This window comes from Melanotaenia boesemani, chromosome 16 (genome assembly GCF_017639745.1).
Source record: "Melanotaenia boesemani isolate fMelBoe1 chromosome 16, fMelBoe1.pri, whole genome shotgun sequence".
In the NCBI taxonomy this organism is placed as follows: Eukaryota; Metazoa; Chordata; class Actinopteri; order Atheriniformes; family Melanotaeniidae; genus Melanotaenia; species Melanotaenia boesemani.
This window is the reverse complement of record NC_055697.1, coordinates 7,871,190-7,884,417: the sequence shown is the minus strand read 5'-3', so window position 1 is coordinate 7,884,417 and position 13,228 is coordinate 7,871,190. Positions and strand designations below refer to the sequence as shown.

General features: G+C 38.5%; 1 protein-coding gene across 1 annotated transcript in view; it reads right to left on the bottom strand.

Annotated features, from left to right (window-relative positions):
• The window catches only part of LOC121655423 (gamma-aminobutyric acid receptor subunit pi), an 85,447-nt gene that overhangs the window by 3,809 nt on the left and 68,410 nt on the right, over positions 1–13,228 (bottom strand). The window contains exons 5-8 of the mRNA XM_042010044.1: positions 12,183–12,400; positions 7,787–7,869; positions 694–831; positions 428–580 (exon numbers count right to left, since the gene is read on the bottom strand). Of these exons, the coding sequence (XP_041865978.1) occupies positions 428–580; positions 694–831; positions 7,787–7,869; positions 12,183–12,400 (592 nt within the window). The remainder of the gene's footprint in view (positions 1–427; positions 581–693; positions 832–7,786; positions 7,870–12,182; positions 12,401–13,228) is intronic.

The window sequence follows — 13,228 nt, the reverse complement described above, 5'->3', positions numbered from 1 at the left end:
CCATTGTAGGAGAAACACTCACCCCCTCAACCCATCCCCAAAAGAAACCCAGAATAAACAAAGATTATTGTTTAAGAAACCCATCCAATAAGCTTTCTCTTTAGTATTTAACCATGCAGCTTCTTTAGTTTTTATTTCAGATATTTTGCATCACATCAGAAATTGTGTGAAGATAATGTGAGGCCATCAGCTAAAAAGGTTTTAGCCATAAGACCAACAGAATACTCACTTTACAACAGAAAAATATTTGTTAAGTAAATTAGCTGAAAAATGTAATCATGCTTCTAGTTGTTTTAATATATTTTAGGTAGAAGCAAACATTTAACAGTTAAACAGTAAAGAGTTTTCAAGGTGATGATTCAGTCTAAACATGACATTTTTTCCCCCTTACCAATATGTTCTTCTAAATAATTGAGCAGTTACATACCGATACAAATACGTGCAGGAACAGAGGACAGGGAAATCCAGAAGGACACCCATGAGAGGACCACCAGTAGGCTTGAGGGAACATAAGTTTCCAGGATAAAATACAGAATGCTCCTCTTTAACTCAAAGTGGAAAACCAGCTTGGGGTACCGACCTTAAAGGGGAGGAACGAAAGTCGGTTAGACGGCAATGAAAAGCTATTTAACAGTAAATCACTGCTGTGCAGACATTAGTATAACCCAGGATTGTTTTAAATATAATTTTTACCCGTTTCATAGACAGCCTCTGAGACGGAAGTGTAGTGGTCCTCCACCGTGTACTGAGCCAGCTGAAGGGTATCTAAACCGCTGACAGACTCATTTCCTCTGGTCCAGTAGAACATGACGTCATTAATGTTGTAGCCCCCTGGAAAAAAAGAAAGAAATGAAAAGACTCAGGCTCCTCTAATCAGGGTTTCTATATTAACAGTGTATTAAATAATTATGTTCTTAATATAAAATGAACCTAAAGAGTATTTTTCTTCCTTTAGTTCCCTTCAGCTCAATGTGCAGTAGCATTTTCATCTTTCTGACAGCTTCTGCCTCACTGTTTTATTTTTATGTTCTGCAGCTTTATATATATATATATATACAGTGTTGCGAGTAACACATTATAAAGTAACACGTTACAGTAACGATATTACTTTTTTGGGTAGCAAAGTGAAGTAAAGCGTTTCACTTAAAATATTGGAAACAAAATTACTGTACTACAGTAACATGTTTTTCTTCGTTACTTGAGCCGTGTTTGGCTGTGTGTAAAGTTCTGATCTGTTTTAAGTGGTACGCACATGCTGCTGCCTGTGTGTGTGCTTGCCTGGGCACGTTGTCATAGAGATCGATTTGCGTGACATAACTGATTGTGCGCCAATTAAAGAGAAAGAAAAATGGAGCTGGAGAGTCAGTGGTGATATTTACATTATTTTCAGTTCAGTCCAGTTTCAGTCCAAACTTGTGGTGAAAGATCCTCCAGTCAGTGTAAAGAGTCCTTCAGCAGCCGACCCGCCTAAACAAGCAGGGTTCATTGTAGGAAACAAGCTCCCCCTGTCAACTATTGAATGGCCCAGGTTTGGAAAAATACTAGATAAAATTATTATGAGACAGGAGTGCCCATTTCTTCCCACAGACAGGGATGTTGTTCTTGTGGTTTTAAAGCCATTTTGTTTAAAATATACAGTAAACACTACGCAGACAGGCAGTGATGATTCGGCTACATGTTTGTCCATGTCTACACGGTGAATTAGGAAATGCTAAAGTAAAGTTATAAGTAGTAAAGTTACTTTTCAAATGCAGTACCTAGTAATTTAATTACAATTTACAGAAGTAATGAGTAACTAGTAACTGATTACTTTTTCAGAGTAACCACCCCGACACGGTATATATATATATATATATATATATATATATATATATATATAAATGTATATAAGACTTTACTATCTCTAGTGATGAACCTAACGGGAAGTAGGATATACATTTTTGGGACAAATCTTAAAATTGGCTATTTTACATGCATATTACGTTAAATTAATTACCTGAGACAACGTTTTAGATCACGTTGTATCTATCACTCCCAATTTCACTTGTAAAAATTTGCTTCAAGACCTCCCAGCACCATCTCACCGTTTTCCTGAAATAAGAAAAATTATCTAGTCTTTAGAAAGTGAGAAATAGCTTAAAACAAGTTTTGAAACACTGATTTAAAGTCTGTTATTAAGTGAAAAACCTTCAGAACCAGCTTATCATTGATTCCTTTTTGTGTTCTTTCTTTCTAACTTTGGGAGAAAATCATCATCTAAACATGAATTCATGTTGAAGTTGAGCATTTTTATTTATTTCTTTTTTTTATTTTTTTAAAAAGACTATTAATAGCCATGTTCAAATTAAGAATAATCATCCTGTTTTCAGATCTTTTATCTAAAAGTGAGAAAGAACCAACACTGAAAAGAAGCATTAACAGGCTTTTTTGAGCACTTTCTTGCTTTATAAAGGACTAGAAGTCAATGTTTCACAACTTACTTTAAGATTTTCTCACTTGTCTAAAGATATTTTTTCTTATTTCAGGAAATCTTACAAAGTTTAATTGTCTCACTGCACTGGCAGATAATTTCACTTGATAATAGTCTGAATTTTCTTAATTTTAGAGTCTTTACTCATATTAACATAAGTCATTTATGAACTGTACTAAATTATTACTGTAGTAACATTATAGAGCCGATATATTCTGCTCAATAACACATTCCTAATCTTAATTTGGGAATCTAATAGAAAAGGTTTGAGTTGTTCATTGCTGCGGCATGTTTTGTCAGCTTCTATAACAAATGCCAGTACACGGTATCTGTAATAATCTATATGCAAGTAGATTGCCATTGTTTTGTCTGTGACCTGTCAAATTAGCCACAAGGCAGGTTTTATGACGTGTTAAACGATGATGTTCTTTGGTAAACCAAGTGAAGCCTGGACAACTTACATGCATGTGCACATCACTCCCATGGTATTTGATTTCATAAAAAAAAATTATATATATATTATATATATTTGTGTTTCTTTTACTAAACCATGCACCAGCAGAAGGAGTGTTAATTGCTGAAAGCTATGCTATGCTCTGATCCTGTTAAAGCTGAGTTGTTTGGGAGTGCAGCTCATTGTGGGAGGTAAATTCCCAAGAATGCTTTATCAGAAAATATCAGCAAAAGAGAGACATTTGGGAAGAATCAAAGGGAATGTTAAAACAACGTCTAGTTTAAGACCTCATGTTACCCCAGAGAAGCAGCTGCGTTCATCTACAATTATGCCAACAAATGAATCTGACATGGTAAATCACTACAACAACTTCACTTTAAAATATAATGCCAGCTTTGCAAGTAAATAGTCTGGATATTTCATTACTCACTTTAACACAGTGTGACAGAGATCCACCAGGAATTACTGAATGCATTTCTGGTGTTCATTAAAATAATCAAAGAGGATAAGAACAGGATGAGAAGAAGTCCTGGTGACGTGCAACTCTCGCCTTGTACCAATATAAACTAATCATGCATACTGCACCAGGCCCTGGAGAACCCAGATAACCCAAATAAATCTTGGAAAACTGTGAGAAGTCATGAAAAATGAATAGGATCAGAGATACCACAGTTAAGAGCGGTAGTCTCTTTGATAGAGCGATCTGACAGTGTGTAATAATGTGTGGCAATAACTACCCTGGTTCTCATTATACATTTTATTAAGGGCTGAAAGATGTGATTAACAATCTTGCACTGCTTATGTGCATTTTTCTAATTTCTCTGCAGAGGGAGTAAGAGAATAAGAAAATTCCAAAGATGAGCTGCTGGCTAAAACTGGAATACACCCTTGTAATCTCCTGTCATCTTGCTCATTCATTTTCTATTGCAGTCCCTGTTTAAACCCACATGGAATCGTGGATTAATGACCAGAGCCATGGTACTGCACAGTTTCCAAATTAAATACTCTGGTCACTTTGATGCTGAAACATCCTATGGTTTTTTTTTTCTGTTGTTGCTTTCTCTAGCATCAAGCTGGCATGTTGCTATAGATAGGCAATGACAGGTTAGCATGAAATTAGGGTAAATTAAACCTCCTGTGCCACATGACCCTCCGAAAGCTCATAGGCATTTCTAAGTGCAGGATTATTTTTTTTGTTTTTGTTTTTAAGGGGAAACACATACATTTAAATAAAAGCAAGGCTCACAAAAGAATGACACCATATTTTCACTCTTTTATCTGTCAGAATTGACTAAATATTTAACTCCAATCCCAATTTAAACAGCCCACACACTCCCACTAGAGGCTTTCTTTAAAGCTTCCTCCTGTGCAGAGGATCTACTTTTGGCACACCATTAAAAGAAATAAATCCTTGAATATACATCTTCATAAAGAGACAGGGACAGAGCAGGAGGGAGATGGAGACTGAAGGAGAGGAGGACAGGAACAGATAGAGACAGAGCAAGAAGCAGAAATAGAGCAGCAGGATGAGAAAGATTGTCAAGGAGGGCGGAAAAGAGACAAACAAGGAGAAAGCAGAAAACACAAATATTTAGCCCAGAATTACTGAAACATCCATCTTCCTCTCCGTCATCCAACTTTAAATTCCAGATGTCGTTTTGCCTCATAAGTGGTGCTGAAGCTCAAGCTAAATATTTTTTTTATTTATTTACTTATTTATTTGGTGTTGGGGTCCTGGTGGGCTTCTTAAGGGATCGGACTCAGCTCAGCCTGGCTGGCTGTCATTTAAAAGCACCGAGAAAAAGTAAGCTGAGGGTTAAAGAAGAGAAAAGGGGGAAGGAGAGATTTTCCTTTTTTCAATGACTTCCACTGCAGAAAAAAATCCTTGTGTGAATAATCTTCATAATTTTCTGTAATAAAAACACTGCCATTGCATCTCATAAATGCATCTCAACTAAAAGAAATATGTTAACAACATGCAAATCCTTCAGGAAAATGTCAAGAATTCCAATTTCTAATTCCAAACAGGTTTGGAATTTCATGAGTCTGGTGGGGAAGGCTTGCATTGTAACGATATTAAAGAGGTCATATTCTGCTTTTGGGGTTCTTCTCTAACCTTTACTTTGTTATATAATGTGTTATTTTTATTTCTTTGCATATTAAAGGTCTGTGAAGTTACAAAATCCAAAGTCTGAACAACAGGGTAATGTTTTCCTGTTGAATGAGTTCAGGGTTTTCGTTTTTGAAGGACATTTGCATCACACATGAATTCATCTAACATCTTCCCATGACCTGCAGGTTGTCTGTTCTGTGTTTGCTGAATAAATTTAAAGTGCTTGCTATAAAATGGTAAATAGCACAAAGTAGCTTTTATTCACAAACAAATCTACACCAACAGTACTAACAGGACTCGTGCATATTCAGCCTCAGTCAGCACTATAAATCCCTACACCAGGGGTGCCCAAGTCCGGTCCTCGAGATCTACGATCCTGCAACTTTTAGATGCAACCCTTCTCCAGCACACCTGAATCAAATGACTGGCTCATTACCAGACCTCTGCAGAGCTGAATGACATGCAGATAACATCTGATTCAACTGTGTTGGAGAAGGGTCTGATCCAGGCTGGGGAAGTTAGCAACGAGGACATTGTGACAAAGCTGGACCCTCTTTTCTTTGCCTTGTATCATATTGTTCATTCTTAAATCTTTTGGGTTTTTTTTTTTAAACAAACTTGTGCAAAAGTTCAATGAGGGAGATCTGTTCCTTCATATCTGCACTTATCTGGTGTTTCACCCTTTCATCCTGCAGCTGTTTTTCACTCTCCTACACGATCAACCTTACCTCAGTGTTAATTTCTGCCATCACAATAAACTTCTGCTCCATTGGCCACCATCACTGCCTCCTCCCTATCTTCCAAATACCAGAGGGAGCCTCATCAAAAGCCTCTACCACCTCCTATCTCTGCTCATCCACCGAGGCGTCTTGATTCCAAGGGGTGGATCCCATCCCACCCCCCTACTTCATGCATGTCACCGCCCCACAGCGATGAAGCATCAGCTTCTAATAGCCACACAAAATGTTTTTTAATTCAACTCTTGCTGGTCAATACATTGAGTTGCAGCTTTTCATTCGATCTCTCCTTTAAAAATAAAAATTAGTTTTTAATTTAACTTTAAGTGTTGCAGCCACTGTTACTGTGATGTTAATAAACTGAAAAACAACCAGCAACAATTTCAGAAAATGCTGAGACCTACCCAAATCTAGATTGTTTCCATGCCAATTTTATTTTTTATTTAAAGACTGAGTTCCGCAGCATTTAGAGAAATAAGGTCTCAACATTAAAACATGTTAATCAGTTCAGTTTTATTTGTATGGTACCAATTCACAACTAACTTATGAAGGCACTTTTAAAGATACCATTTCAATCCTGTTTACTTTAAACTAATCAAATTTATTATAATCTAGATCAGTGGTTGTCAAACTTTCTGATCCATGACCCCCAAGACAAAGATTTGATAAATGTAGGATATTTTTTTTTTTACAATTATCTGGTGACCCCCTGAAGTTATCTCCCGAGCCCCATGGGGGCCCCAGTCCCCAGTTTCAGAACCACAGATCTAGATAAGTCTAATTCCTTATAATTGTGGGGCAACAATTATATTGTTTTGAGCACAGTGAAGAGGAGATTGCCCTGAACTGGGGTTGAGATCTGGCAATGCAAATCTTGCAGCAAAGGGTTGCCGTGACAACAGCTTGCAGCAAGCTCAGTACTCAGAGGAACGTTTCAGCAAATGTTTTAGTACAACAGTAAATTTAGAAGAGCAGAACAAAAATTCCTGGCATCATGTGATTCTTTTTCTTCTTTGTCGGTGGCAGTTGGTAAAACACAAAGTTTATCCCAGTGTTCCCTCATGTTAATGTGAATTCATGAAAGTAAGGAGTGTGTTTCTGCTAATTTACGTTGTACTTGCTCTTAGTTATTTAATATGGATTGCTCTTAGTTGCATGTGATTCAGAAATTTAACTAAATTATAATTGCTCTGTAAATGTGGATTTATGTTTGTACTATGTAAAAGTATCAATAGGTTGTCTTTCTGTGTCACTCCTGCATGTTGTACAAGTAAAAGTGCTTTTGATCCTAGAATCTGCATCGCAGGTGTTGGTTGCAATGGTCAGAAATCCCTTGGGAACATAAAAAATTACAAATAAATAAACCGTCTAAAGCACAGCTTTAACATACATAACTGACTTAAACTCAACAATACATCTGGAACGTGGGAGCTCAGCGATGCTTGCCACCCACTCTGATGGCGAGACGAAGATCTGCCAGGACTGAGATTAACTGCCTAAATGTGCAAAGCTAGTGGAGGTTTGCCCAAGAAGACTGAAAGCTGTAACTGCTACTTGAGTGGCTTCTACAAACTTTGAAATTAAAGTTGTTTTGAACCTAGAAATATTTAGGATTTTATCAATTTTAAATTTACAAGATAATGTAAAACTTGAATATTTCTGGGAACCTTTAATAAACCAAAAGAATGACCTTTTTGTTTTAAAAGCTTTTTGGCTTTTTGTTTATTTTTATGACGGTAGTGGAGTCCTTCATGACTGACAACCATACACAGACTGTTACATCATGACCTAAAATGTCCCAGCTTATGTCTACTGAGTGACATCAGCAGTCAAGTACGCACACGCACACACATGCACACACACACTGTTAATACAAAAGATGAGAGAAAGCGATGTGTTTGATCCTTCCGTCTGATCACATTCACTTGAAATCACACCCATCCACCTACTCGCTGCCACTGCTTCAATCACGACAGCTCAGACTTTCTTTGTTGGGAATGGATTATTCTTACAGCTCTCCAGTTGTAGCGTGCACGTCTGCTTGTCCATGGGATACTTGGTCAGGTCCATGTTGCAAGCCACGGTGGTGGTAATCCTGAAGATTAAATCAGAATTTCATGAAAATGCATTTAGAGAGTTGGTCTTAAAGTTTAACTTAATCTCATTTTTTTTGAGATTAGATCTTGTAAATCTGCCAGGGAGGAATAGGTTTTACACTTTTTGAGATGTTGCTTATAAGTTGAAATAAACAAAAACTGTATATCCCCAAACTATGTAATGTGAAATTCTCCTAAAACATACTTAACAGTAAAAGTTTCAGTTGTGAAAAAGAAAGTACACTTTCTATTCAGTTCCATATATCCCCAGACATGATTTCAAAAGATCAGCTAGTCCTCATCAGGTCTCCAAATGAGTAACCACAAACTCATCAAAAACCCTCTCTGCAGGTGCAGCCACAGCACTTCATTATTCATGTTTCACGGAGCTATTACAACATGTTGATTATTTATTTTTAGTCACATTGTTGTAGATTTACTGCTGTGTTTGGGATCATTATTGTCCTGTCCTTGACCCAATATCAGCCAAGCTTTAGCTCTCAGTAAGATATCATACATACAGAGGAGTTCATGGTCAACTCCATTACTGCAAGGTCTCCAAGTCCTGTGGCTGCAAAACAGGCCCAAACCATCACTCCTCTTCCACTGTGCTTGACATATGATGCATATGTGGTGTTTGGTTTTCACCAAACATGGTGCTGTGCATTACGAGCAAATATCACTTTTCTCTTACCTGTCTCTTCTTTTCCTTTTAGGCAGGGTCACCACAGTGAATCATCTGCCTTCATCTAACCCCATCTTTTGCATCCTTTTCTGTTACACAAACTAAGTTATGATTGGTTGTTCCAACCTCAGCATCTTTCCACAAATATATTCATTATCCCTCCTCTGTACATGCCCAAACCATCTTAGTCTGACCACTATGACTTTGTCTCAAATCATCTAACATCCTATCCATCCTGGTCACTCCAAAGAGAACCTCAACATTTTAATTTCTCCTACCTTCAGTCCTGCCTGCTGTCCTGTTTTTTCCTCAGGACCAACATCTCCAAACCCTACGGTGGTCTCACTGTCTTATACATCTTTCTTTCATTCTTGATTATATGCTTATCACACAGCACACTGGACACTTTTCTCCACCTGTTCCAAACTGCTTGACATCTCTCCCCCTCTTTTATACAGCCTCTGTTGCCCTGGACTGTTGACTTCAAGTACTTAAAATCCTTCATCTCTACTCCCTGTAATCTCACTGCAACACTTCGGTCCCTCCTTCACATACAAGTACTCTGTTTTGCTGTGGCCAATCATCATCCCTCTCCTTTCCACCTCTCTGGATTTTCTTCCACATATGCCCGGTCTCACTACAAATCACAATGTAATCTGCAGACATCATAGTGCATGAAGATTTCTGCCTAACCTCATCTGTCAACCTGTCCATTACTCTAGCAAACATGAGGGAGCTCAGAGCTGATCCTTGATGTAGTCCAACCTCCTATGCCACACCTCAACAATGTCTTAAAGCTCTCATACTGTGTCAGTTATTGCCATGGCAGTGCAGTGCAGATAATATGTTTTTTTTAAAGCATGATAGGGAATGCATGAAGCTGGGATGAATGGATTGATGCAGCAATGACATTTCACTTCTTGAGGCTTTCTATTGGCCCACTGAGAACTCAAGGGAGGACATTTCAGGACATAAACGTCCTAATTTTTAATGTAGAAATGACTAAAGACAAATTTCAAATAAACTCATCCTTTGCAGGACGTTACTTTGATTGTTCAAAAACTTACTTAATTTTACTAGAATTTTTCTAATGTATGACATATCATTCACCGGCCACAATATTATATATGCTTTCACCACATTATTATATACACCTTGCTAATACCAGGTTGGACCCCCTTTTACCCTCAGAACTGCCTTAATTCTTGGTGTCATAGATTCAACAAGGTGGTGGAAACATTCCTGAGAGGCCATCGGAGTCCAGTGAACTCATTGTCATGTTCAAGAGAGCAGCTGGAGATGATCTGAGCTTTGTGACATGGTGCATTATCCTGCTGGAAGAGGCCATCAGAAGATGCTACACTGTGCTCATAAAGGAATGGACATGGTCAGCAACAATGCTCAGGTAGGCTGTGGTGGTTAAACTAAGTTAAATATCTCCCACACCATCATACCACCATCACCAGCCTAAACCGGTTGTAGTCTATGCCCCTGCTCTGGTGTGTGTGGCTGTGGTGGCTTTTTTTCCTTTTCCATGAGGACCAAGATCTACATCTCCACCTCATCTGACAGTCAGTGTCAGTATTTATTCCTACTTGTCCTTCCTGATTGTTGGTTTACCCAGTGGCAACACCCCTCTGTCATTCTAAAATCAGTTTGGCTCAGTTCAGTTCTTTCCCTGAGTTTTTGTTAAAAATGTTTTTTCTGTTCTTCTCAGGAACCCAGACCTGTCTACCACTGACTACCTGCTCAGCTCCAGCCTGTTTCCCTCTATAGATTTAAAAAAAAGCTTTTCACTTGTGCTCCGCTCTGTGTCTTTGCTTGAACTCACAACAGAACTGTTCATACAAGACGATGGATCCATCTTTTCATGCTTTTTCCACCAAATTCTGACCCTACCATGTGAATGTGGAGATGAAATGGAGACTCATCAGACTAGCAACATTTCACCATCTTCTATTGTCCAGTTTTGGTGAGTCTGTGTGAATTGTAGCCTCAGTGGTCACCAGGTGTGGTCTTCTGCTGCTGTAGCCCATCTGCTTCAAGCTTGGACATGTTGTGTGTTCAGAGATGCTATTCTGCATACTTTGGTTGGAAGCTGTGTTTTTTTTGACATTCTGTATCATCTCCAACCAGTCTGTCCATTCTCCTCTGATCCCTGACATCAACAAGACATTTTGGTCCAGACAACTGCTGCTCACTGGATATTTTCTCTTTTTCAGACCATTCTCTGTAAACCCTAGAGATGGTTGTGTGTGTGAAAATCCCAGTAAATCAGCAGGTTCTGAAATACTCAGACCAACAACCATGCCCCATTCAAAGTCTCTTAAATCCCATTTTTTCTTCAGTCTGATTCTCAAATTGAACTGCAGCAAGTTGTCTTCACATATCTACATGACTACATGCATTAGGTTGCTGCCATGTGATTGGCTGATGCACTATTTATCTATCAAAAAGCAATTTAACAAGTGTAACTAATAAAGTGACCCATGAGAATATGGATGACATTCTTTGGTATTTTTTGTACTAATAACATCAATGTTGATTGTTGAAAATGACTAAAAGAGAAATTCATTTTGTGCAATAAACACACAAACAAATGAATAAATGCTTGTACTGAATTGTCTGTAAATCATGAAATGTGGCTCCCTGACTTAGAAAATGGAATATTTAAGTGACCAACAGAAAACCATTGTAGGCATTCTAGCCTTTACTCGATCAATTTACCACAAGTCGTCTTTCACCCAGCAGCTCCTGTCTTCTTGGTGCTTAAACTTGGATTTCAGATTTCCAACCAAACAATATTTTAGAACAACAAAAATATAAAACAGACACGCCTGAGATTTAAAAGTATCACACAGTTTCTCCTCCTATCCGCTCAGCCTTTGGATACAATAATCTCAGTGCTTCATCATTTATTCCCCTCTGGAACAGCACTGAAACATTTAACACAGCTGTCCTCTTCCTCTATCACCTCATATTTCTCCCTGCACTCTGCCCTTTTTCACAGCTCCAATTCCCCGAGGTGGCCATGCCTCTCCTGACTGTCTTTTTGGTCTTGTTTTCTTTATTCTCACTAGTCTTGCTCTCCGACTGTTGAGCCATATTCTGCTCCATATTTCCTCTGTCACAACAATGACCCAAGTGTTCAGCTCGCTGTGTAAAGGCAATGGTCCATGAAGATGAGGAGGCACAAAGGCACATTCCAAATAAGAAATCATCAAGTGCTGCTGTCAACTTCTTTGTGTGTAACCATAACATGTGCAACTGCTACTATGCTGGATGCAAGCTTAAGTTGAGAATTCAGATCAGAACCATGGACAGCTCTTTCAAGGCACAAACATGTGGCAAGAAAATGCATGCCTGAGAAGTTTGCAAAAGCCTTTTTTACACACTGCATGAAATCAGTTTCCTGACTCCTAATGAGATGCTCACAGCTCTGTGTTGACAGTGCACATGCTCCTGTACTAGTCGAGTAACAGTGTGGCAAAACCCAGCACTGTAATCAAATCATTTATTTAATCCACACTTCTTTTTCATCCTCTGACATACTTTTTTACTATTTGAATCATAGAAAAAAAAAAGACTAAAAAAAGTGTAACCAACGATGCTCATTTGTTGTCCTACCTCAGTGCATAAAGCACAGTCCCGTTGGGGAAGATGCGGATCAGCCTGTTCTCCACGGTGATATCATGGAGGAAGGATTTCTTGGAGTCCACAATGAATGTATCTGGGACCCAGAGGAGCTCCACCAACCGCCCATCGAGGCTCAGGCTCTTGTTGCCCTCAAACACCAAACGCTCGTCCGTCCAGCGCTGGCGGAGAAATATGGTGGCGGTGTAGTCCTGCAAGATCAGAGGCCCAGAGTTAACATCAGAGAGACTTTTAGACCAGACATGTCAATAATATGCTGACAGATGAGTCCGGTTTTTACAGCTCAAACTTTCCATACTTCTATTTGATTTTCACTAGGCAGCTTGAAGCTTTATTATTATTATATATGTGTTAATATTTTAGTATTATTAACCCTTTTAACCTTACTGGTTTTCGATGGCATCTGATCCCAAACCCCCTCCCCTTTGTGTCCGGGGCAACAATAATCCACAGCATTGCTCAAAGTCACCAGGTCTGCTCAGGATTTTTGAAGCACCGAACATATTTTTCTGCAGCACATTCATTTTTAAAATTCTGTTTATCATGTCATGTGGGAGTACTGAACAGTTTATTATGTCTTCCAACAACAAAATGTGAGCATAGCGTCCTAACCACTGTCAGTGTTGTCCTTTCATATTTGAGTTTTCTGGTAAGTTTAGTTCTGTTTTTGTTTTGTTGTTGCAGTGATAAGTCACATCTTTAATATTGATATGTTTTTGTCTGGAATGATGGGCATCTTTGTGTAGCTCTGATGACATCTGACAGCCTGCATATCTAATGAAGCTTCCTTGTTAAGTATACTCTATATTTGGTGTAACATAATACAAGGAAGAGGAAAAATGTCCTGGCTCATGCACTCTGGGTAGTACTTTTCATCTTGGTCATGAGCTCTGGTAGTAAAAGAAAATGTCACTGGGCAAAAAGTCCAACACAAACCAATTTTATTGGAAGGAAATAAAAGAAAGAAGAAGAAATTTTAAATTTCAAAGGAATTCAAAGACTAGTATTTGGTGAAGTAG